Below are 26,596 nucleotides of genomic sequence, written 5' to 3'. Positions count from 1 at the left end.
CTGTCTCTGTGTGTGTGTCTCTGTCTGTCTGTCTGTCTCTGTGTGTGTGTCTCTGTGTGTCTCTCTCTCTGTCTGTGTGTGTGTGTCTCTGTGTCTCTCTCTCTCTGTCTGTCTGTCTGTGTGTGTGTCTCTCTGTCTGTCTGTCTGTGTGTGTCTGTCTCTCTTTTTTTTTTTTTCGTGTGTGTGTGTGTGTGTGTGTGTGTGTGTGTGTGTGTGTGTGGAGGGGGGGAGGGGAGAAAGGGGAGGGGGGGAGGGGAGAAAGGGGAGGGGAGAAAGGGGAGGGGGGGAGGGGAGAAAGGGGAGGGGGGGAGGGGAGAAAGGGGAGGGGGGGGGAGGGGGGGGGGAGGGGGGGAGGGGAGAAAGGGGAGGGGAGAAAGAAAGGGGAGGGGGGGAGGGGAGAAAGGGGAGGGGGGGAGGGGGGGAGGGGAGAAAGGGGAGGGGGGGAGGGGGGGAGGGGGGGAGGGGAGAAAGGGGAGGGGAGAAAGGGGAGGGGAGAAAGGGGAGGGGGGGAGGGGAGAGAAAGGGGAGGGGGGGAGGGGAGAAAGGGGAGGGGGGGAGGGGAGAGAAAGGGGAGGGGGGGAGGGGGGGAGGGGGGGAGGGGAGAAAGGGGAGGGGAGAAAGGGGAGGGGAGAAAGAAAGGGGATGGGAGGGGGGGGGGAGGGGGGGAGGCGGGGGCAGGGAGGAATAGAATTTCCCCAAGATGAGGAGAGATGCAGGGGGAAGGGGGTGTGAAATCAAACAGGACACACTGTTATGATTGCTGTTTTATTTTGTACAAATGAAATATTCAAATTACTCCTTTCAAATATCGACACAGAATATTAACTGGAAATATTTACAGCACGTTGTCGTGATGCTCTCATAGAAAAGTGCATGCTTCCGGCTTCAAAACCAGAGCAAAATGCAAAAGACTGTTGAACTTTCGCCACACACCAGACATGAACCTGTACAGTATCCATTCGCTTTGCAGCACAGGCATCAGAGCAGGAATACAAAGCGGGACCCAAGCCTTTCCCAGCCAGTGATGGGAAAACGCTCTTCGGCACGATGGGGACTCTGTCCTATCAAAACGGAAACTCTTGGCCTACACTGTAAACATCTTAACTTTTCGTGAGAAAGCAAGCAGCTAAACAGAGTATTTATTTTTGTGACACAAAGGCTACGTGCTGGACTTTCTCAGCGAACCTCTCGCCCAAAGGATATGAAGATTTAGACATCGTCAAGGTTCATACAAGTAAAATATTTTTTCAAGGACACAATCTGATATACTAACATTTACTTAAGAGCTTAAAATCCACCACTAAATCTAAGGAAAGATTTGATACTGCCAAACACATTTTCTTTGACAAATAATATAAGATGACAATTGCCAAGACAAACTCCACAGCAAATTGAACTTTAAGTATTTTCGGTTACTGGTTAGGAAGTGATTTCCTTTTACACATACTTGTATACTTTGGTCCTAAATAGCTTTTCTATCAAGGACACTCTGACATAAGTCACTGTCGTGTGGTTGAATTTTCTCCCTCCCCTCCCCGCTCCCCAAATCTAGAACCTTAGAGCGGGCTCTAGAAGAGCAGTCTGAGATATGGACTACTAGACAGGGCAGCTGGTTTGTTTGTTTTTTACAAACTGAGATTTTTTTTTTTTTTTTTTTACAAACTAAGTAGCTCTCGGTGCTCGGTTTTGATACCACAGCTATATATCACTCAACACCCTTTTTACGCTCACCATCTTCTATGAACGCGTCAGTGCAAGTACAAACCACTCTGCTCTGACGGTTTCTGAGGTGGTGTGAGGTGAGGGCCAGGAACATTTCTTTTTTTTTTTTTTTTTCTTTCTTTTTTTTTTTTTTTTTAAAGCAGCATAGAATAATGAAATGCCAGAAGATGTGTATGAATGATGATAAAAAGATAGGCATTACAAAAATCAGAAAGTTAGGTCTATTGATGTCCATCTAAGCAGTTAGCATACCAAATTATGCACTGACAAAGTTTTGTACACTCGTCTACATTGTGTAGGTTACATATTTTTATATAGTGAATATATATAGAGAGAGACAGAGAGAGAAAGAGAGATAAGAGAGAGTCTAGATGTCTTAGATAAATTGGCAGTAAAGCAATGTTATTTACCTATTTTAGCACGGTAAATATTTTCCTTCAAAGTCACGTGTACATTAAAACTTTGAGTCTCATTTTTGTAAGAGTCATGCTGCTGCTGTTCCATAGCCATGAGATTGGCAACATAAAAATAACCATCTAGATGCCTGTTTGACTCTGACGTCCATTTGGATCCTTAAAAATGCTTAGTGCGGAGGACATTCTGAAAGGAAAAAAAAAAATCACCCGGCGGATATCGACACGGAGACTGAGTTGCCGTCTCGGCCTTTCTTTCAAACGAGAGAGAGGCCGGCTACGGTCTCTCCCGGTAGCTGGGATGAATGGTGCTTGGCTTTGGAGCTACGGCCTCCCCGTGCCTGACGAATAATTTGTTTAACGCTTCCGTGGAATGCGATTGACTTCTTTCAGATTGTGGAAGGATGGTCGATGAAGGAAGGCGTGGTCCGCCTTTTCCTGTGAACGGGAGCTGTATATGTTAAATACACCTCCGCAGTCTCATTTGGAACTGTCCAAAAATCTCTCTCAGAATTACTACCCGTTAATGCTAACCTTTTGGGGCAATAAAGAGAAAAGTGGTATTTCAAGGCAGTATTAAAACCATCGTTGTAGGTAATAGAAAGTGCATTTCCTGAATGTAATACAAATATAACTTTAAGAAACCAAAGGCACAAGCTAACTAAATATGTATTACAAACCAGAAATGCACAGTTCAAGGTAATTACTATTAAGTAAAAGCTTCACGTATCGGTCTCTAATGGATATTTAAAGCAGTTTGATATAGCGGTGAATTGCAGAGAACTAGAGTTGCTTAAACGATAAGTAAAATAGACTCTAATATTGACATTTGGATCAGTGATAAAATACATCACATCGATGAATGCACTTGCTATAACAGTTCGTAAGGTTTTTTGTTTGTTTGTTTGCTTGAAAGAACATCAGAGCCTCTACAAACTGAAGGTCCAATTTTAGGCTGGTGTGGTAGTATTCAAATGCTCAACAAGTTGGTCTGTTAAAAACGATACTCTTCCGTCTGGAAGAAATGCTGTGCCACTGATATTGGTCTGTATTAGCAGTTTGTTAAGACACAGAGGAGAGAGCAAAAATGCTCTCATTTTGAATAGCCGTGTGAGAATGGAACGGGAATCGACACCAACCTGAAGGCTTTGGAAATGGGACCTGTGAACACAGCCTCTCTCTCTCTCTCCTGTCCGTGGACCCTTGTCTTCACTTGATTTGGCTCTTGTAAAAAACTTTAATGTGATTGTATAATCTAGGTTAAGGTATTTTTTTAAAAGAAGTTGGGGGGTAGGGGAGGGGAGAGGGATCGAGGACTGCCTGGAACATGTGGACAGCCGTTAGAAACACTCCAATTGGAGTTTTTGTACAGAGGGCACAAATACACTAAATCGATAATTAAATCAATGATTTATGACTACGGCTCTGTCCACCCCACCATTTAGTTGCAATACAGGGGTCGGAGAGGCTTCTGAGTTCGTTCATTTACATGTCATCGACGGGGCTGGGAAATGTTCGGTGACTGGCTGCAGAGTGTGGAAGAAAAATGTGGAAGTGGGAGCACGTGAAGCCAATTGTTGCGATGCACGGTACCTTTGGTACGATAGTTACACCATAGATGGCGACTCATGTAGGTGACTGAGCACCGTGTCTAGTGTTTAGGCTTTAGTTCTCAGATACTGTTCCTAACTAGTGTTGATCACTTAGTACAGATATTTCAAGTGCATACCCAGTCAGCCTCTTAAGCGGATTACTTCTGAGTACGTTAAACCTTGCGAGCGATAAGAACCACATCACCGGGTGCGATGCCCTATAGAAATGAGAGCTTTCTTAGGCAGGTTAATAAATGGAGAGAGTCTGTGTTTATGTAATGCTGATACACGTGGTCATTCTGGTGAAGGCCGTGCTCCGACCTGGACTCTTTTAAAAAGAGGGAGTCGGCCGGATATTTGCTACCGTATGGACACGAGTGCCGAGCCCGGGGAAAAACGATGTGAGACGGCGCTCGGTAGTACGACCTAGCGTTAACTTCTGGGGAGTAGGGAGAAATGTACTCAGAGAGAGAGAGATGGTGGCTGAGGACATTTTCTTACCGCTTTTAAAGTTTTCTGTAACGGCTCTGTAAAATGTGAAATGGCCGGCAGTCTTTGGAAAGGCAAAGACTTTCCGGAAACTTTTGAAATAGTCTTCAAGTTAGGTTGATTGTGAAATATAAAACAGCATGTCATGATAGGTAACTAGAACCCTTCTCAGGTTCTTTTTGCTCTTTATCTCAACACACACCCGACGTGACAGATTTAGAGTGGTGTTTTCCGAAAACTTGGTCTTTTTCATCATTTGAGCTGTACTTGTGGTATTTTGAATACTGCCACACGAGAACTAAAAATCTTTCCTATCGCTTCTCAAACACTTTAAAGAAACAATATTAAAATACCATCTTCTGTCACATTGAAAGGCAGTTAGATATGTTTTTCCTCCATATTTACATATACAGAGTTCTGATCTAGAAAACCAATACAATAAACCTTATTTATGTTTTAAAAACAGGCAGTCTTTGGTGACGCAAAGGCAGAGATTTTTTTTGTTACCTCCTGCCTATTTCGCTCTGTCTCATAAAGTGAATATTGTTGGCACTGTCAGAAAGTTCTAGATACTGCTCTACGGACAAGACGAAATAGCCATCGTAGCCTTGTACCCTCCCGGTGCTCAAGAGCTGTTGCTTCTCCCCTTCTGTCCAGGCCCTGATCCCCTCTTCCCCTTCTTGCAACCGCCTCTGTTCCTTAGTCCAGGCCTGAGTGACGGCTCGCTGTCTGGCGATCTCTAACACGTGGTTCTTTTCCTCTTCCACAGTCGTTCCGTACCTGATGTTGAAGCACAGAGTACCGTGTTGGAGCTGTATGTCTGCAAAGCGTCTAGTCCTCCCGTTCATCACAGAGGTCATCTGGGACACGGTCACGTTGACGCCGTTCTCTAAAATCCGCCTCCCTCCCGTGTTACCTATGAGAGCCAGGTCTTCTTCCAGAGATCCCAGTTTGATGAAGTAGTGAGTATCCCGTCCGTCAATGGTGAAGTGCAGGTTTTCCAGGTAATGGGCGTCGTTAAGGATGGCGGCGATTCGGCGGCTATCTTCGTTGGCCACTCCTATGATGTCAGCGGTCACCGTGCCGTCCTTGATGGCGAACTTGATGCCTTTCCCAAATACGGATGGAATGGCGGCGAACCTGGGGTGCTGTCCTCCTTCCACACACCTTCTGTCACTGGTTCTGGGAGCCATGGGAAGCTGGTCCAGCGAAATGAAATTTCTAAGCTGTTTCTTCAACTCACACTGGATGCCCAGGATGGTCTGAAAAAGAGAGAGACGTAAAATACCACACCATGGGCGGGGTGGGGGGGGGGCGGGAAATCTGTCCTCTGACTCGGCCATTTGGGTTAGCTGGTTCTATTTCTGCTCTCCCCCCCCCCCCATCCCGGACGATGAGGGACAGAGGGAGCCTCTACATTTACTTATGACAAGCTGATGTATAAGGTGGAGTCTTACTAGCTCTCTACATGTAAACTTAGTATGCTTGGCTTTATTCTCACATTCTCGCTCCCTCTAGGCACTGTATCTGAATGTAAATGGTTTCCTACTTTTTGTATCATCTGCTCTTCTAATTAAATCATCTGCAAGCTCCCGAGTGGTTTTATTGGGACCTTTTGGTGCCTCTTCATCTCTCTATCTTCCCCACTACTTCCTTTCTCTCAGGGAAGCATCTATCCTACTCTCTGTAGTTTGCCACAATCCCCATCTAGAGTAAATCTTCTTAAACAGTGGGTTATGACTCTCTATGGGGTCTCATACTTAAATAAGAGAGTCACAATATTATGATTTGCAATGAGTAAAGGTTTGAGTTACATTCCTATTTTTATACCTGGGGCCACACACAAAGGGACTTGTGGGCAAAAAAAGCTGAGGAAGCCCTGCTTTATGGCTATTTATGGCTACTTCAAGGTTTGTCTGAAAGTAGCCTATTTCCCTTCTGAACCATTTCTTTTCCCCAGCATCAATCTCTACTTCACATCATTCCTTTTGTCAAATCCCACCTTGTACCTCAGTAGAATTAGCTACGGCATTAGCAGATTTCCCCTTTGGCATTCATTTGCTGACTCTATGACCAGGGACGAGTGACCTCTCTGAGGAAAAGTCAAATGTCCCTTTGCTTATTCACCATAGGGAAGTTTGGGAGGCTAGACGAATCTTTCACAAACCTTTCCAGGATCCCACTCTTGTGTTTTTGTTTGAAGCTGCAGAAGCTCATAGGTCAATTCCACACTTTCTATTTCTGGTTTGGGAAATCCAGGCAACACATTGTGTAACTGGAAACCAAACAGCTCCAACCAACTTCCAATATCTATGAGATAGAAATGAAGAATGTAAACGGCACAGACAGACGGAATGTGTTGAAAGTCTCATGGACGGTGGGCGGAAATGCTTTTCCTGCTCTGAGCCCTCCCTGAAAAACAAGATCCCGAGAGCTGATCTGTGAAGTCTTTCAGAAAAAACAAAAACAAAAACAAAAACTAATCTTTTGATTTAAGAGAATTTTAAAAGCACTGGAGGGACTATAAAAAACCCAAATTTTTCCAAATGGACTAGAGTATTAAATTATATTAAACTTCTTAGAGAAAAACTCCACTGACAGTGACATCTGATTGAAATTATGCGATGTAGTTCTGACTCTTTTCTCTCTGCTATTTCCCATGAGCTATGAAATAAGAAAAGACAAATGGGAATAATAGCTGAAAAGAAAAGTGTACTACGGTGTAATAAGAGCCAAAGCATCTGGTTTGCTGTTAACTTGCATGGTTTTTTTTTTCCTCACCCTAGAAAACTAAGAAATAGAGCAGATGTATGAAATCTTGTGAGCTCCCTGGCAGGAAGTACAGGCAGTGAGAATCTATGAACACCTAAATGATACCGAGTTCTTTGTAGTTTTACATCGTGCAAATACCTGTGGTGTACTTAGTGACATCTTGTATTTTGCCGACGGGATAGTTATTTTCAAATGAGTACAGGTTGAACGGTTTAGGGAGGGTGTTCAGATGCTTCCACACGTGATGATTAGGGGTCGTCCAACGTCCGGCAACGACGTCGTAATCTCTCTGTCCCAAGTGCACCAGCTTTGTGAGGGCATCGTAGAGTCCCCCGTGAAAACCGATGACGACTTGGAAGTCTGGATAAGTATCCTGATAGATATCCCCATAGGGTGTGTAAAGGATCTCTTTAATCACCTGTCCTCGACTACTGAACACAGCTAGTGGGGTTCCGGTATTGTCACAGGCTACGTAGTATTCCTCCCCACTGCTTAGCTCCATTGCGATGAGGTGACCTTGAAGATCGTAGTACAGGGAGGTGATCTCTGAGCTCGTGTGATTGTAGAGATGGGTGACTCGGATGGGGTTGCCGAGATCTGCATAAAAGAACTGGAGGTGCTGTCCCTGACTGGATTTGCTGGCGACACGTCTCCCAAGCCCGTCGTAGTAGTATTGTACGCTCCATCCGGAAGCCTTATTGTACGCTTTGTGTAGCAGCCCGTTGGAATTATAGTCAAACACGTCGTTTCCCCTCTGTCGCAAAAAGCCATCTTCATCCATTTTATACTGGATTTCTCCCAGCCTGGTGATGCGATCTCTGAGGTCGTATCTGAGAGGTGTCAGGCGAGCGCTGTTGCCATGGCTCAAGAGATTGATGTTTCCGTTCAAGTCGTAACTGTAACGCCATTGGGTTTTATCATTCACGGAGACGGTTTGAAGCTGACCGTCGGCGTCGTATTCATAAAAGTACCTCGTTATGTTGGCTTCCACCCCTACTCGTATGTCGCATATGACCATGCGGCCCATGTTGTCGTACTGAATGGTCATCCAGTAGGCGATTGCCTTCAGGATTTCGTACTGCACTTCGATGACTTGTCCGTTGGCGCTGAAGATCTTGGTGTGTTTCATGACTGTGGTGGTTATGACTTGGTTTAAGTCATAATTGATTACACTGAATTTTCCAAACTGCTCCGTCCTGCCAGAAACGTCGACGTAACGGTAGAGATCTATCGGCAGAGGGGTCTCGTTTATTACGGCTTGCATGCTGGTGACCCGAAAGTTGTTATAACTATAGTCAAATCGCGCGTTGACGAGGCCTTCTTCGCTGAATCTGAAAATCTGACGTCCTATGAGAGGACCTGCATAGAAACAAAAGGGAGATCGTATCGGCAACAAAGTTAGGCGACGGGCGTTGCTGAAAATCAAGACACGGGCCTACTTTAGTTTTAAGCTAACATCCATTGTTGCTTCATTGTGATTCTCTGAAATATTTTGAAAAGTGGAAACACGTAGCCTGAAGAATAGAATAATGTTGCTTTCTCTCGTGTTCTACAAAGGTCTTCCTATCCTCGGTCATCTGGATTGACAAATATCAGGTGACTGCACTGGGGAAAAAACCTATTTCTTTTCCAAAGAAATATGGAGGGCCGGTCATAGAGTATGAGACTCCGTGATCTGGCTAGTTGCGAGCCACAGATTTTGAATCACAGATAACTCACAAAGAGGCTGATATAGAATAATAAGTGGGGAACTGAGCTTACCCTTTTAACCCTAACCTGCATTTTTGGGAGCCCTTTCGGGAGTTACAAATAGGGGTATGTATATAGTTTGACTGGGTTGTTTTAAGCTGAATAACTAGAGAAGATGGTACCTCAGGAGTCCGTCTTTCTCATATCCACGTTCCCCACGTCAAAGGCCCTTATTAGCTCCCACACATAACCAGTGTAGATATAGAGAATGAGGATATCTCCCTCATTCGATGCTATGATGTGTGGCTATGATCGTGTCACTTCTGTGAAATTTTGCCACGCTTCCCAAAAAGTCTGGCTTACTACAAGGGACTACGAGGCGGTCAAAGTACTGTTCCAAACTGGAAGAACTAAAGGGGGTTGGGAAAATCTTCTTTCCCTACAAGAGACCTTGCTTTCTTCTGAACAATGGAAGTACCTGTGTTGCTTGCTAATCAGTGACTAGAAGTAAGTATTTTCCTTCTTAGATCATTCTAAGAATCTATCTCCAAGCTTCTACAGCTGTTGAGCCTCTGTCATTCCACCTTAAATCAGAATAATTAATCTGATTTTAAGACCCTTATTGGTGTTTTTTTTTCTCTTACAAGAATGTCAAAATGTTTACATTGTAAAAATGCCAGAAAGTTGAAAGAAAAGCAGTTCCTCTCTGTGCTAAATGTGCTGTCCTTTATGGTTACGAGTGAGAAAGCTATGCTTCAATTAGGCTGAATGTGGCCTACTCTGAGCAAATTCCTCAATACTGTTTTTTTCTTTAGGAAAATTTACTTCAGGAACCTTCCATGATTCCTCATTTCCTGACAAATTAAGCACTAACTCCTTAAGCTGGCATTCAAGTCCTCCAAATATGGTTCCAACTGACCATTTCAGCTATAGCTAGAACATGTGGCTAAAGTTTATGGAAGAACTAAGTAAAATTGATTGCTTTTATGTCCGCTTTCTATTTCAACCTTTGAACGCCATAGCCTATCTTTCCGACTCTTTTCCAAACTTGAAATGCCCAACCTACTATCTTTATCTATTGAAATACAATCACTTTTAAAAGACCTAGCTCAAATATCAACTCTTCTGCAACATGTTAAGTGATTTATCCCTCCCATAAAGTGCCATAGCATCCTGCTTGTACTTCTCACGGACTCTACTGTAATGCAGATGAAATGTCTCGTATCTATCTCCTCTACTACATTGTAAACTTCTCTGAGTCAGAAACTTTTTTTTTTTTAATCTTGGTAGCTCACACAAAGTCTTGTACTTCCTATTGAGTATTTGGGAAATCTTGGAATGAATAGTGGTATAATTGAAAAAAAAAACAACTTGGAACTTTTTCAACACACCTGTTTGTCTATATCTGATGGTACAAATAAATCCATCATGCATCAGATGTATTGTCTTAATCACTCCGGAAGACTCTTCATACGTGAATGTGACTTGAGTGGTATCATAGAGAATCTCAGACAGTCTAGACTGTTTGGTATACTTGTACAGAACTCTTCGTCCCGTCCCGAGGTAAAGAGTCTGGAGGAGTCTTCCGTCTCTGGTAAAGTCCTGGATAAAAGAAGTGCTACTGTCCGGAGGAGTGTAGATATTCCTATAGTAACCCACCGAAAGCATGGTCTGTAAGCTGTGCCGCACCATGCTGGGCATGGTGACTGAAAGGAGGCAGTCCGATTGGTCATATTCAAAGATGTAACGTCGCTGGCTATGCAAAAGGAGCATCACAGACTGAAAAAAAAGAACACAAAATAGAATGTTTTGACAGGAGATATGGGCTTGGTGTTTACAATGACAGTGGTCGTACATATCAATCTCTTCATTAAATTCCACATAATAGAATGGTTGGTATTCATGAAGAGTACATAAAATCACATTTTGGCCAATTACATTCTGTTTTTACTACATTAAGTGAACTTGGTTCTTTTCATGTGGATGACTGTCTCTGAATGGATGGAGGTATACTGTACGTGAAGATTGGTTTAACTCGATTTTTTTAAAGTGGAATCCATCTGTGCCCAAGAAAGCTGTGCTCAAACGGGCCTCACGCCCAGAGAGAGATGACGGAATACCGATCCAGAAGAGAGGCTGGGTTCAAATCCTCTTTCTGACATTACTGTTGTGACTTTGGCCATAACCTCCTGAGCCTCAGTTTGCTCAGCTGAAAATGAAAGACTTGGACTAAATAATAGCATGTCACCAAGGCTCCTATACAAAATAAATAGATAAGCCAAGTACATACATCTACAGAAATGAAGTCTGTAGCAGAGAAGACTCACCCTCTGCATTAAGCTATTGATAAAGTACTCATTCTATATTGGCTGATATCTTTTTGATGTGGGAGGTGAAAGTGATCTCCCTCCCTGCCAATCGACCGATAGAATTGGCAACAAATCAAGGTCGACAGGCAACATCCTAAACTTCGATCAAAACCGATTTGATGGGTAAAGTTCATAAAGATGTTTTGTCTATGGGTGGACAAAATAATAATGATAAAATAAAAATAAATAAAAAAAGTTTCATACCAGATGAATAAATTTTCAAAAGAAATAAATTTTAATAAAAAAATAAATGAAACATAAGGCTGTTTTTATTGAAAATTTATGTTGCTTTCCTAGCCAGAAAGCCCATTTCATTATTCTACCCCTAGTCAAATCCTGTCTGTCTTGAAAAGCTCAACTCAAACACTAAATGAAGAACTGAATGACTATCATGGGAAGGTAGCAGAGCACTACTGAGGCACACGATCTGGGTTTCATGCCCACCTGTACTTTTGCCCAGGAAACTAAAGAAGACAGGCATTAGAAATGTGCTAAGTTGAAACACAGTACGTGACCACAAGATGGCAATATTGCTCAAAACAGATAAGTCAGCCAATAGATGCATTTGGTCTAGCTACAAGTGTTTTGGGTTTCTGAGGTCTAGTAGCAATTTGGTCCAAATTTTTCAACCTGTAATGCCTAACTAACTAATTATATTAATGAAATTAAAAGTAAAAGAGAGGTTTTTAACAAGGAATTTCCAAGGAATGATTTTGGGGAAGGGGGATATTTAGATATCTTTGTCACAGCAAAATATACACGTGCTTGCTATGTGCAGAGTACTTTTTCAGATGCTGACAAAGTTCAAGGTTAAGGTAGAACACATTCCCTCATATTATGGAACCTATCGTTTTCCACCTTGTATTCCAAATGCTTCCAAAGCTGTGGTTACTTTTGGGAAAATTCTCATAAATCAAGATGGACAAATACATGACTTACAAAAGGGAATAGTAATATGCCAAGTCCATAAATCACTATTCATATCATAAGACAATTCAAACAACCACAAATTATTACTCAAACGGTTGGGTAGGAAAAACTATAACAAAGTACTTTATTCCTATTGTAAGAGTCTCCCGCCCAGAACAATCTAACGTTCTTCCGGTGAGGTTACCTATGAGCTTTTGTATAATTAAAAAGCACATAGACAGATATGCTAAAAAGGAAAAGGGAGCAAAACTATTACTCCAGTTTGAATTGAAAATCATAGATGGTGGGGTATGGTATTTTAAGAAAGTTTTACGCTGAAAACAACATACCCCTTCAATTAAAACACTTGCTTTGCTACATTACAGAAAATGTAAGTCACATAGCTGGCTTGCTACGAAAGTAATTACTCACCATGCCATTTAGATTCTCATGATCGTGGGTTTTAGTGCACGTACACTCACCTTCTCTAAGTAAGTGTAGCTCCATATTTTCCCGTCAGCCCAGGTTCGTGAAATGATCTTTCCACCCTGATCGTATTCCATTTTCTCAGTCCATGTACCTCTTTGAATGTAAGTTACCAGTCCCGTATGTGAATATGTGATATTCACTTCATTATATCTGCTGACGGGAGACCACAAAATTGGGCGACCGGTCTGGTCGTAAAGAATCCGGAGAGTGAATTTCCGATGGTCATCGTAGATTTTTCCTGTGCGGGTTATGTGATCAAAGTCTATGGACAGCAGGTTTCTGTTGTGGGCCTAGGAAATGATACATGAGCAAAACATTTTTTAAATGGTGCTGGATCAAGCTTCTTTGGTGCCGGGTCCAGCTTCTTTGGCTTCGGTGCCCGGGGAGGGAGGGGGAAAGGAGGGGGGGACAGCAGTGAGCACAAGTGGTGTTCTGATTCCTTTCTGGCTAATCTTACTTAACCTTCTCCAGCTCTATTCCCTGTCTCTCCTTGAGGGTGGCAAGTGTCCCTCTGTGTGTGGAGAGAACATTGGGGAGAAAAGGGGCAACCACTTCCTTTTTTTTTTCCTTATCTCAAGTCCTGAATATCTCCTCAGACTTATGTCATTTATGATCATGTTTTATGTGAATTAGATGCTTAATAAAGAACACTAGAATTCCTATGCTATTGGTCAGATCCTTGCCCCTTTCTCCAGAAGTTCCAGTCCTTAGCATTGTCGCTCAAACGTGACATTAAAACCCAGATGGGATGTTCTGGATTCCATGCTTGCTATCACCAGTCTTCCTATAAGCATAATCCTGTATACACTCTTAAATATTTACATAACCATTGTCCGAGGGAGAATACAACTCAGACTCTGATAGTTGATGTGCTTACTAGAACACAGACCGAGAAAATATGATCCAAGTAGATGTGCCTTGTCCTTCCTACCTAGTAACTTAACTGATTTACAGATGGCTGAGAAAGTTGAGTCAAAGAATTAACAGTTACTCAGTGTTTCCAGGAGAAGCCATCACAAATAAATTCCAAGGAGCTCTGATAAGGGCATATTAGCCTAGCCAGTTGTTTAACATGAGATCTGTCAAACAACTTATCAGAGCTTGCTTTTTCCAACTTTTCAATTGGTTGTGTTAGTACTGGGTAGACAACTGTTCATGTCAATACAATTTATTTGAAAATGAAAAACTCAGCAGATAATCTGGTAAAAAAAAAATTCAGAGTACCACAGGAGTGATGGGAAAGGCTGTTAAGGCCAAAAGGTAGTTTCAAGATAATCAAGTCCAGTCTCCCTCCCCTCCTGTGTGTGGGTTTTTTTTTCCTTTTTTCTTTTTATTATTATGATTATTATTTGTGTGGGTTTTATACAGAAGGGAAGGGTTGGATTTGAACCCATGTTGCTGAGCCTTAAAGAATCTATCTTTAAAAATAATTTCATATTGGAAAAAATTTTAATGGAGTTAAAATTCAGATTTCTTGTATATGACAATTCTGGAAAATGGATGACAGGAAATCAAACCAGTAATCCTAGGAAGATAGTAACTAAGTCAAAATTTAAATAAAAGTTAACTAATAAAATTCTCACAACTTCAAAATAATTTTTAAAAGCCAGAGAAAAGAAGACTTAATGTGACCATATTATCATGAACAATCCTCAACATTATTTATTGTTGCTTAAAAAAAATGGAAAAGTAAATCATTGATGCAAACTAGATCTAAAACTCTATCGAATGTGATACTGTAGAGTTTGATAAGTCCAAGAAAATTAAACACTAGGGGGAAATTCCCCTCTGGAAAAGAACCCATTTCCTTTATTGGGAAACCAAAAATCTGGTTGGCAAGATAACATCACACACCGTCAAAAGCTCCGGATGAATACGCTACCGAAATACAAAAGGTCACAAGGTGAAAAATGAGAGGAGAAGGAATGGAAATACTTTAATAGCTACAAGTTGGGGAAGGATTCTTAACCAGAGGACTGAGATGGTTATAAAAGAAAATAATCCCTTTCTATGACAGGAAATTCAGAAGAGCTTTTGCTCAAAAAAAGCACCGTAAATAAGAAGATAATGAGGAGAAATGGGTGAATAGGAAAAAACTTAGCATCAAACGCCTAACAAAAAATGATAGTCCAGATATATACAGAGTTAACACAAACAGTCATTTTTGATCACAGTATACAAGTGGTCAAAGGATGTTAACAGTTGTCAAAATTAGAACCGCAAACTATCAAGCTACAAGACAAATGGCTCTGAATCGCTAATAACAGAGATACTAAATAACACAACTCTGAGATTTCACTTCACACCCATCAAATTAGCAAAGCTGATAAAAGATGGAAATTTAATCCATGCTGAAAAGGATCTGTGGAAGATAGGTATGCTAATGAATTACTGGTAGAATTGTGAATTGGAAAACAAGTTGGATTTATGCAAGAAAAGAAAGGAATCTGACTAGAACTTTTGACCCAGACACCTCGGTACTGGGAAGTCAGGTATAAAAATATTCCCAAGGACATTCGTTGTTTCTAGTTTTACTTAAAATGAAAAATAATAAAATGAGAGAATGGCTGAACAGATTATTTCAAAATATGACTGTAATGGAAGAAATAAATATGAAGGATTCAGAGAAACATGAGGTTTTGTGTGAACTGGGACAACAAAGTGTTGAGAACCAAGATACTGTTCTTGTATCAATCAAGCGATAATGGCAGCTAGGTGGTACACTGGATAGAGCACTGCATTCAGTTCAATCTGAACTCAGACACCTGTATGATCCAATCCAAGTCACTGAACTGCTGCTTTCTGCCTCAGTTTCCCCATCTATAAATGGGGATAATAGCACCTACCTTCCAGGCTTATAATGAGGAAAAATGACATTGTAAAGCGCTTAACACACTACCTGGCACATAGTATACACTTAATAAATATTTGTTCCCTTCTCCCTCCCCTCCAGAAGTATTTTTAAGTACCTACTGTATCATTCCAGGCACTGTGCCAGGTCATTGGGATACACAGACAAAATTGCAAAGGCTCTGGCCTTCCAGGAACTTAGTTTTTGTTTTAAAATTCAGGGAAACATACGACACTTTACAAAGGGTAATTTTGGAAAGGAGGACAGTAGCATCTAAGGGAATGGTGGTCAGGATATAAGTTTTTGCATTTTATCTGATTCTTGAAGGAAATAAACCATCCTAAGGAGCAAAGAGGAGAATTCTAGGCATGGAAATGTACAATTCAAATACAGATGTGAGAGATAGAATGTGTGAGGAACAGGCAGAAGGACGGCACATTCGGCTATACTGGAATGTGGGATGCAGCAAGAATATCATAAGGCAAGGCAGGTAGGATGAGAACAGGTTATGAAAAGTCTTACATGCCAAACACAGAAGTTTATATTTTATCTTAGAGGTGTTAGGAAGCCAATAGATGTTACCGAATAAGGGAGTGACATGGTTACCCTCGCATTTTAAATTATTTTGGCAGGCATGTGTAAAACAGATTGGATTGGGGGGACACTTGAGGCATGGAGACAGAGATAGGAACCAGACCTGTGATTTCATTGGTTAAGCTTTTGAGAGGTGATCAGGGTTAAGTGACTCACCCAGGATCCCACAGTTAGGACAGGTTAAGTGTCTGAGGTCACATTTAAACTTGGGTCCTCCTCACTCCAGAGCTAGCTCTGAAGTGCTCTACGATTCCATCCAGCTGTTCCTGGTATAGATAGTTCTTAAAAGAGGGCATGTTCTCTTTTCTACTTGTGCAGGTTTGTACCATCTCTGTAATTATTATAATCTTCCAACGCTGTCCAGAACACTTAGAAGTTAAGTGATTTGCCCAGTGGCCATAGAGCTAGTATCTGTCAGAGGTGAGACTTGAACTCAAGCTTTCCTGGCTTTGAAGATGGCTCTCTAGAGATCCATGATGCCATGGTGCTTCCTGCTGCTAAACAGTGAAAAGAATTCAGCCTCTGGGAGCCACTTAGGACAAAAGTCTTGGGGGTACAACCAACGATGAGGAGGTGTGATAGAGTAGATCGATGATGACCTGCTTAATGAGACTGAGAAGGGGACAGAAAGGAGGAGAACTAGGAGTGTATTGAAAACTCCAAAAAGAATATTCAGGAAGAAAGGACGGTTAATAGTGACAAATATGAGAAAATGAGAGCGTGAGAAAGAGAAGTTAGTAAGGATTAAGGCTGAGAAAAGCCCCTCTGATTTAGCAGTTGAGAGATAACTTTGCAGAGAACAGTTTCACTGAAGGGAAAAGCCACCTTATGAGGAGTTGGAAAATAAGTTTGTGGAGGCCATGAGCATAAACAGAATTTTCTAGGAGTTTGGCTATGAATAAGAACAAAGATATAACATGACAGTTTATAGACAATTTCATTCAGCCTAGTGATGCCATGTTTGAGAGGAGGCCTTTTATTTCTGCCTTTTAAGACTAAACTTAAAAATCTCAATTTCTCTCTCTCTCTCTCTCTCTCTCTCTCTCTCTCTCTCTCTCTGTTTTAAGTTAGGGAAAACTTGGACATATTTATAAGCAACAGGGAAGGAATCAAAGTGGGAAAGGCTGAAGAGATGGGAGGGTATCTGGTATAGATGAAACCAAACCTAAACTGCTGCCAAACAGTTCAGATTAATGATGATGACCAATCTTCGTCCCAGAGAAGAGGCAGAATACTAGGATACAGGATGATGCACACTGTCACTGCTTGTCATTTTAGGGATTGGATTTGACTTATGTTTTTCTTTGTTACGACAAGCTAGGATTCAATTTTCAGGGAGTGTAATGGGAAAAATGATTCTAAAGTCCCCCAAAAGGCATAAAAGTACTTTGATATATAGCAATCTTGGCCATGTTGATTTCAATCACTTTGCTCTCGGTTTGTTTTCATGGGAAATGGGGCTAATGCAGTGATTCCTTTCCTTCCCTCTCTCACCTCTGGCCCCTGGGAAAATACACAGCACAGATCTGACAGAGAGAGCACTTACCGATGGGAACACGACATCACGACTGGGGAAGAGAGTCCTTGTAAAGGATGGGTAGCCAATCTTGCTGTGTGATGTTATGGTCTGTGAATGTATTCTATATTGCCTCATGATCAAGACTTCATCTATCTGCCTTGCAGAAAATAAGGATTCTTTCTGCAACTTTTCCTGTGGTTTTATACTAGTCACGTACGATAATTTTAACAGTTAAAGTTGTGCTGTGCTATAATGATAGTTGAAGAACCTACTTAACGAGTGATTTTCAGTTCAACTAAATCAGTGACTTTATTTATCTGATAGATTGTGTTTATATTTCTTAATAAAGCCATTATGGCCGCACAAATGGGGATCCCGGCTGAAACTCCACCGGGAGGTTGGCTGACGCCTGCTGATATTTTTTGATCACCTATAATGATTGTTACAATGCCACCGTTTGGAATTCTGGATAGTGTGGCCTGCTTCTGATGCTCCTGTTACAATATTGGCTTCAAATGTAGTGTTTGGAAATAAATGTCACGTCAAGCTAAGCAATGAAAGGAGATGGAGAATAAACGCTGCACATTTACTTAGCATTTTGGCAAAGAGCAATAGGTGCAAAAGCTGGGAAAGGAAGGAAGCTTTCCAGATGCATTCTCCATGTGGTACTCCCTTGACTCCAAGCATTTGCTTCCTAGATGGGATTAAAGGTATGTATCCGGCAGATCTTAATCTGATCATGCCAAGGCCAGGGCAAGATATTTGAGGGACTGGACTTGAGGCTTTGCTTTGTTGGCAGTTGGGAGAATGCAGATCGGTATCTCAAGCTTGGGTCGACATAGCCCCTGAGGGCACCCAAAAAGGGGTGGAAGGACTCTGAAAGTTTAAAATCTCCTCTACTTTGCAATTTGGCTAAGGGATGGTCTGGCTTGAAGCCAAATGTGGTGGTGGGGGGATGATTAAATTTGGGAAAGAGAGTTTTTAGCATTCTATTTCTCAGAAATGTGATTTACACATAATTAAGTCAAATTTGAAAGTGTGTTGAGTAGTCCCTATGCAATGACTCATCTTAACAGTGGGTAGGTGTGGAATGAATTCTCGAGGGCCCTTCTACATTGCGCTGCTGTCCGCTCACTTCTTCTCAGATTCAGAACAGTGGGCAGATCAACTGCCTGGTTACTTACGGACTTGATGGCAAGGTCTGCCAGTGAAATAGTGTAGTCCTTTCACTGAACTAACCTAGAAAACGGCTCTAAGCAGAGGAGAGAGGAAATCTGGAATTTGGCCACCTTGGATGGAAAGAATGGGAGTAAAGTGGTACGCCATCACTTTCCTAGATGTTGGCCAGGTCAAACTTTATTATTATATTCAGCCTATACTCTATTTCACTGCTTTTCCATTGCAGAGAAGAGTGTTTCTCTTGCCTGAGTTCATGTCACTTCAGGTTCTTAAGGGAAAATTTAAAAATAAAAAGAACACACACAACTATTCTCAGTTGTATTCAAAACTGTGATTCTGAAGGAGGCTTAAACCTTTTCCTAAGTTAGGGAGAAAACCCCGACTGCAGTAATTGGAGATCAGTTTTTCTTTTTGTAGTGCATGCAAATACATTCCCTCTCCCCCCCTCCCGATTTTATGGCTCAAATTGTATATTTGATGCTTTAAAAAACAAAAGAGAGTGGCTGTACTCCCATGGTTTTGCTTTGGAATGACCAACTTTACACACCAAAGCCATTCTCACCCATGGATTTAGCAAATGATAATTTGGATCTAATCCCCGAACCAGTTCACTTTCACTTAATGCTTAGTCTTTATTACAGATACTCAGATTTCTCTGTGCTGAGGCGATTGCTTTATGGAGGTGATGCAGTAGATGAAAAGTTAAATTCAATGGATGCAAAAATACCTCCAAAAGGAGAAGATTCAAATACATTTTGGGTCGGGGAAATGGATTTAAAAACAATGACACATTAGGGAACATGTTGGCTTAATAGAGCCAGTGAAGGATGCCTCCAAAACAGCCGATCTTGGACTTGCTCAGACAGAGTATATAATTTTTTTTTCAGGGAGTGGGCTGGCCTTTGGTGCAGGAAGTAATTTCTTCTTGGCTTATGACTGAAAACCCTAGATTAAGAAAGTACAACTCTCATGGCTTTAACTCTCCAAAGAAGAGAATGCCATGCCATTTGTTTTTCTTTTCACCTGAAGGTAGAAGAGTGGATGTGGCAAGCGTCCTACTGGAACAACATTTGTTCTAGATCACCTTACCAAATAGGCTTATAAAGTACTCTGTAATTTTGTACACTGATAGATAGCATTTCATGTACCACTGTGATCCTCAATGTTGGGGTACTTTTTCAAAGAAGTGCCATATTTTACACAGGAAACCGGGATCTGCTCATTTGCACAACCAGATCTACGTGAGATTTCACAATGATCATGGGGCAAATGGGGGAAATTGATCTCAGTCCATGGGTTTCTGAAAATTTGATATTGGGCCAATACTATCTGAAAAACATCTCCATTATTTTACCCTTTATCTGGATATTTGGGAGACATGCAAATAGCTATAGACCTATTCTCTTCCATCTTCCAAAAAAAGTTAAAAAAAATCATGTATATATTTTCTCAAATAAAGTGGACTAAGGGAACTCATATCTCCCCGCAATTTTTCCCTTCACTAGAGGTTAAGAAGCATGACATAGTAGAGATTAATTATTTTAAAAGCACTAAACTATATAGTATGGGGGCAGCGTAGGGATCAGAAGATCAGGATTCTAAACCTGGCTCTTATCACTTCATAGCTATATATTCTCAGATCCATTTCCCTGCCTAAGACAAAATCAGGTTCCTCCTCTGGAAAATGGAAATAATAGTAACACCAGCTATACTTCCTTATCTTCCCATATCCACATGGTTGGCAAGTTTAGTTAATTCTACTTTCAAATCCATTCCCTTTTTTTTAGTCACATGGCCATCACTCTAGTTCATGCCCTCATTACTTCTTACCTGGAGTATTACAGTAGAGTCTTAGTTGGTTTCCTGGATCATAAGTCCTTCTATCCTTCCTATATCTATCCTTTTTGATATGGCTAATAAAGAAATATTCCTAAAGCACACGTATGATCAGGCCTAGCTCAAAATACTTCAATGACTCCCTTCTGCTTCCAGGATAAATTACGACTCTTCTATATGGTTTTTAAGGACCTTTACAACCTGGCTTCAGCTTACTTTTCTTTGTTCATTGCACCTTAGTCCCTGTCATCTACTCTATGGCCTAGTCCAACTGGCCAACTTGCTATTCGTTCTTCATATGCCGCATTCGGCATATCTGTCTCCGTATCTGTACACGGGCTGTCCCTAGTGGCTTAGTCTTAATGTTTAAATGACCTGCCTGGGAGACTCGAACCCAACTCTATTTTTTTTTATAGCTTTTTATTTACAAGATACATGCATGGGTAATTTTGTAGTACTGACAATTGCTAAACCTTTTGTTCCTACTTTTCCCCTCCTTCCCCCCATCCCCTCTTCCAGATGGCACGTTGACCAATACATGTTAAATATGTTAAAGTATAAATTAAATACACAATAAGTATACATGTCCAAACAGTTATTTTGTGGTACAAAAAGAATCAGACCCTGAAATAGTCTACAATTAACCTGTGAAGGAAATAAAAAATGCAGGTGGACAAAAATAGAGGGATTGGGAATTCTATGTAATGGTTCTTAGTCATCTCCCAGAGTTCTTTCACTGGGTGTAGCTGGTTCAGTTCATTCCTGCTCTATTGAAATTGATTTGATTCATCTCATTGCTGAAGATGGCCAGGTCCATCAGAATTGATCATCATATAGTATTGTTGTTGAAGTATATAATGATCTCCTGGTCCTGCTCATTTCACTCAGCATCAGTTAGTGTAAGTCTCTCCAGGCCTTTCTGAAATCATCCTATTGGTCATTTCTTACCAAACAATAATATTCCATAATATTCATATACCACAATTTATTCAGCCATTCTCCAATTGATGGGCATCCACTCAGTTTCCAGTTTCTGGCCACTACAAAGAGGGCTACCACAAACATTCTTGCATATACAGGACTCTTACCCTTTATAAAAATCTCTTTTCGAACCCAACTATTGCTAATTTTGGCACCAGTTCTCCATTCCCTCTTGCTTGATCGATTTATATTATCATTCCTTTCCTGAGTTACTCTTGACACTCATTTACCCTCGGGCACATTTACCCTCGGAAGTATGTGTCTAATCTTGCCAAATGGAGGAGTATCAATGCTCAGAGGGTAAACATCGAGGCTGACCCCAGTGGATGGGGCCTTCCAATTTCTTGCCTCTGTTATCTTTACCAAAGCTCTCTTTCTTAGATCTCTTTACCAAGACTAACCTTTCTACTTTTTGCCCCCTCCATCTTTTCTCCTCTAGGATCTCTTTTAGTTCATCACTCCCACTCTCCTTTGCATTTTCTACTTCTCCCAGTTCGTTGTCTCCTTTGCTTTCACCTGCAAATATACTCAAATCTCTGCTGCTCAACAAAACCAAAACCTGATCAAAAACATTTCTTGGAATCCCTACCTCCTTGGACTGCTGAATGTGGCCAGTACTATCTGAAAACATCTCAATTATGTTACCCTTTATCTGGATATTTGGGAGACATGGAAATAGCCACAGACCTATTCTCTTCTATCCTCCAAAAGAAGTTTAAAAATTATGTATATTCCTTTTCAAATAAAGTCAATTGGTCATTTTTCTTTCTTCCCCTTATTGGCCAAATTTCTAGGAACAAAAGCTTATATTTTCAGTCTTTTCATTTTACCAGCCATTTTATGACATCTCTTGCAATATCTTGTAATTTTTTATAAAATCTTCTTTCCAGAGTAATTAACGTGGTCCTCATCTTCCAATCTAAAGGCCTTTTGCTTCATAATTCTACTTGATCTTATTGCTGCATTTGACATTGCTGACCACTGCTTCCTTCTTTCTCACTTTTGAGACTTTTATTTCCAAAGTGCGCTCAATGATCTGACCTTGGTCATCTTTTCTCTGCATATCCTTTCTTCCTTGACAATCTCATCCGCTACCGTGGCTTCCGTTGACTCTCTCTGTAGTTGACAACCAAGTCTTGTTTTCCAGGCCCACTTTCTTCCCTGAGCTCAAATTCCTATTGATCATTCCCATCCCCAAACTCCAATCTCTCTGACCTTGTCTTACATCCTAATCTTAGAAACAAACAGAAAGCCTGCCCTTCCCTAGTCCCTGACATTCTTTCAGGCTATTGTCATCTCTTCTCCCCTTCACTGGTGACTTCTAGAAAAAAAAGTATTGTCTGCTTTTACTTCCTCAACTTGCCCCTACAATTTGGTCTCTGATTCCGTCCTCTGTGAAGGCTGCTTTAATAAAGAGCATCACCTCTTAATATCGACAAGTCACCAAATCCGATGGCCTCTTCTCAGAATTTATCTTCCCAATCTCTCTGCAGCATTTAACATGACTGTTTCTACTCTCTTGATACTATCTTCTCCCTTGGATTTCATGCCAATGCTTTCTCTTGGGTCATCTCCTCTGAACTTGGTCTCTACTGGTTCTCTATTCTGAGCACTCAAATCTCAGGAATTTTTCCTTGACGCTTCATTTCTTTGCTTTCTGTACTTTCTCCCTTGGTGATGTCATCAATTCCCATGGCTTCAGTCATTCCTTCTCTGTAGATGGCCACTTGGCCCAGTTGGATGTTCTGCCATTATCTGAAACTCAACATGCCCCAAACGAGATTCATCTTCCCCAGAAACTTGTCCATCTTCCTCGCTTACCTACTTTTTTTTTGATGCTACAAATCATTTTTACTTGTGCTTGGTTCACAACGTTTAATCGGTCGTCAAGTCTGGTTGACTCGAAAGACAATAGAATCCCGGATCACCTCTACTATCTTTCTCACATGTGTTCTATTTACTTTCATTGCTGCTCTCCTAGTTCAAGCCTTTATCCCTGCCCATTGGTGCCATTAGGACCAGTCCAACTGGTTTCTCTGCCTCCGATTTCTTGATCTCCAATCCTGCCTGAATAATAGCTTTCTACTGCCTGTACAATTTACAATCTTTGGCCTGAGATTTAAGGCTGTCCCCAATCTGGCTCCGGTCTACCTTTCCTATCTCATTTCATACAATGCCCTTTGTATATTTGCACAGGTAGCAAAAGTGACTTCATCTCTACCTACTGGAAACTTTCAGTGTCCTCCTCCACATAGCCTTCCCCAAATCTTTTTCCTTCCACCACCTCTGAGATACATGGAATCTTTCCCATCCTTGGATGGGCAATGTACTATGTGTATCTTTGTCTCATTCCTTCTGCTGGGCTATGGACTCTTTCAAGGCAGAGACTATGACATTATTTCTCTTTCCATGCAGTGCTCTAAGAGCAGAGGGGGGGCATAAATGACATTGGCAGAGTTAGACTGCGTTAACTTGAGGGTGGGAGAGGAGGCCTAGGTGACGGGCATGATGATAATGCTATCATCTAGGGGAAGGGGAACCTAGAAAAGCTGAAGACAAATCATTTCTTTTACTAACTGGCCTCAAGTTGCATCTCTCACCATGTAAAATAGAGTACCAGCTTTACAGCAGTGTTTGTTAGATCCTTGACCTGACGAATGCTGTCCGCAGCCTTGGCCGAGAATGTTCTGGGATTTATATGCTTGACTTACCCTTAGCCTCCTTTCGAATGCTGACATGTTGCCTTTGGTTTGCTCCTTCCTCTGCCGCCACTCGATGACGTTAGAATTGTGCTCTCCGGGCAGGGAGATGTTGCACTTGCCCAAGGTGGGGTTAACTGCACCGGCGAGGATGTGCGGCTCAGTGTTGAGGCTGATCTCCATGCCGCTTGCAAAGGTGACCCGGAGGGACCCATCTGGGCTCACTCTATAGGTGCTCTGGGTGTTGTCTGTTGACAGAATAAGAGTTTTAGGGAGGGGGACAGAATGTGTGGGCTGAGTTCTCCTTTGGGCTCTCTAAATATTCATTCTGGCCATTTTGGAGGCTCTGGATTTGGTTTCTTAGAAGAAAAATTCTAGTCTAAACCTGCAAGCTGACGTTTTTCTCTTTTCCATTTTAAGAGAATTCCCTCTGGTTTGTCAGGAAGGCCTGTTTTGTTTGATATGGTAAACTTAGCTTCCCTATGACCCAAGGAGAACTCAGGTCCTTCAACAGCACTGCTCTTGTCTCCTCCAACTCTCAAAGAAGATTTTCACCAAAGGCTACCTCTGATCTGCTCCTGCATAGCTATGATGCCCTGGAATGTTTTACTGCTTTTGCTATGCACACAGTTTTCTACCAAGTCCCCCAAAAGAAATATATACTCAATCCCATTTCCCCCTAAGAAAGTTGTTTTGGATAAACAGGAGAGGAGGGCCATTCCCACAATTCCTTCTCTGTCTGTCTCTCTTTGTCTCTGTCTCTGTCTCTCTCTCTCTCTCACAATTCTAACCATGAGACATTTCATTTCATTTAGAAATATAATTAGATCTAGAACTTGAAGAAAACTTCTACATCAATGAGTCACAAAATCAAAGAATTTGGGAGTTAGAAGAGACTTGCAGGCCATTATAACACACCAAACATGCTAGACATCCTCTGCTTACAGACTCCTTCCACTTTGGGATAGTTCTAATGGCTAGGAAGTGTTGTCCTGTTATCAAACAGAAATGTACCTTTTCTAGTACCTTTGTACCATTTTTATATGGGAGAACTGCAGTTCAGAATGGTGCCTCACCCGTGGTCACAAGGAGAAGAGCTGGGACGTGAGCTCAGCGGGGATGTTAAGAAGTTAATTTGTTAACTTAAGTTAGGAAGTGTGGGATGGAGTGGAATGGTCACAAATCTGGGAGTCAGGAACTTAGTTCGAATCTGCCTGCACTGTGGTGACTTAGTCATGGTCACCAAGGGACTGAGTGGCAGAGGTGGGATTCAAATGCAAACCCAGCTCTTCTCACTGGACCATATGAACCTGCAGACGCTGATAGCGTTCCCTCGAGCTTAAGTTGACCAGTTATTTTACTTTGGGAAACCAATAGGTCCTGAGATTGGTAAGAGGTAGAGGAGAGGGAAAAAGCACATTTACATAATAAGAAGAGGGCACATTTACACGATGTTTTCAAGTTTCCACAGTTAAAGATAACTTGGCTTACCGTGTTTTAAAACGTAAATGGTACTAGTGGCTGTAAAGTTGGTGGCTGTGATGACGTTTTCTCGGTTGGAAGTGTCCAGCTCCACTTTGGTCAGTTTTTCCAGGTCACTGTGGAAGTTGCTGACCTCCCCGGTAGGAAAGGTGGCATTGGTCAGATGGCCCTCAAGATCATATCTGGGGGATTCAACACAAATCAACCGTGAGACATCTCGACATAACAATAAGCTTCTGCACAGCTAAGACCACATAACCGAGTGTTACCAAGCATCATTCATGTTGTGCTACGTGAATGATCTGTGACCCCAAGGAAGCCAGAAACGTCAAAGTCAATTCAACAAACTTTTATAAGTTCCTACAATCTGCCCAGCACAGTGCTGAACATTGAGGATGTGCAAAAAGGCAAGGAGCTCATGGTCACTCAATCTAAGCACTTTGAACTTTTTTTGTTTTAAGGGAAGAAAACACAAATGATAATGAATTGCAGATAGAAACAGATTTAGAAATCCCCGCTGTTGCGAGGAAGAGATGAATCAGCAAATTCTGGGTTTGCTGCAAAGTTTATTTGGCTGAGCTGTGACACTAAACATCCACCACCCGAGGGAGCTGCAAATCAAGGAAAAAAGTGCTCCTGCTCCAAACTGTGAGAAGGCCAAAGTTGACTGTGTTTTGGGAAAGGGGCGGAGGGCTGGGGGGGAAGGCTTTTTGCTGCTTTTTCAGTTGTTGCATTTGGACCAAATCAACCCTTCTATCAGGATAAATGACCATAGAGAATAATGGAAATGTGTTCATTAAAATATTCTCAAATTGCTCGACTTCAGCATCATTCTGATCTTTCTGTTATCTCAGAGCTCAGTTCATTATGTTTGGTTACCTGTTTCTATACCTTGGATGATAGCTACGGAGCCGAGAGAGCTGGAACTGTCCCTGTCCTCCAAATCAAAAGGCACACTCTGGAAGGTTTGGGATGGGGATCTGGGGTTTTATGGCACTATGAACAATAAAT

General features: G+C 41.6%; 1 protein-coding gene across 1 annotated transcript in view; it reads right to left on the bottom strand.

Annotated features, from left to right (window-relative positions):
* Positions 1-751: 751 nt before the first annotated feature.
* The window catches only part of TENM1 (teneurin transmembrane protein 1), an 828,896-nt gene continuing 803,051 nt past the window's right edge, over positions 752-26,596 (bottom strand). The window contains exons 26-32 of the mRNA XM_051969260.1: positions 25,595-25,767; positions 24,116-24,351; positions 12,438-12,734; positions 10,069-10,456; positions 7,127-8,347; positions 6,384-6,526; positions 752-5,478 (exon numbers count right to left, since the gene is read on the bottom strand). Coding sequence (XP_051825220.1) covers positions 4,720-5,478; positions 6,384-6,526; positions 7,127-8,347; positions 10,069-10,456; positions 12,438-12,734; positions 24,116-24,351; positions 25,595-25,767 — 3,217 coding nt within the window. The 3' untranslated portion in view covers positions 752-4,719. The remainder of the gene's footprint in view (positions 5,479-6,383; positions 6,527-7,126; positions 8,348-10,068; positions 10,457-12,437; positions 12,735-24,115; positions 24,352-25,594; positions 25,768-26,596) is intronic.

The sequence above is a fragment of the Antechinus flavipes genome, chromosome X, assembly GCF_016432865.1.
Source record: "Antechinus flavipes isolate AdamAnt ecotype Samford, QLD, Australia chromosome X, AdamAnt_v2, whole genome shotgun sequence".
In the NCBI taxonomy this organism is placed as follows: domain Eukaryota; kingdom Metazoa; phylum Chordata; class Mammalia; order Dasyuromorphia; family Dasyuridae; genus Antechinus; species Antechinus flavipes.
This window is presented reverse-complemented; position numbering and strand designations above follow the sequence as displayed.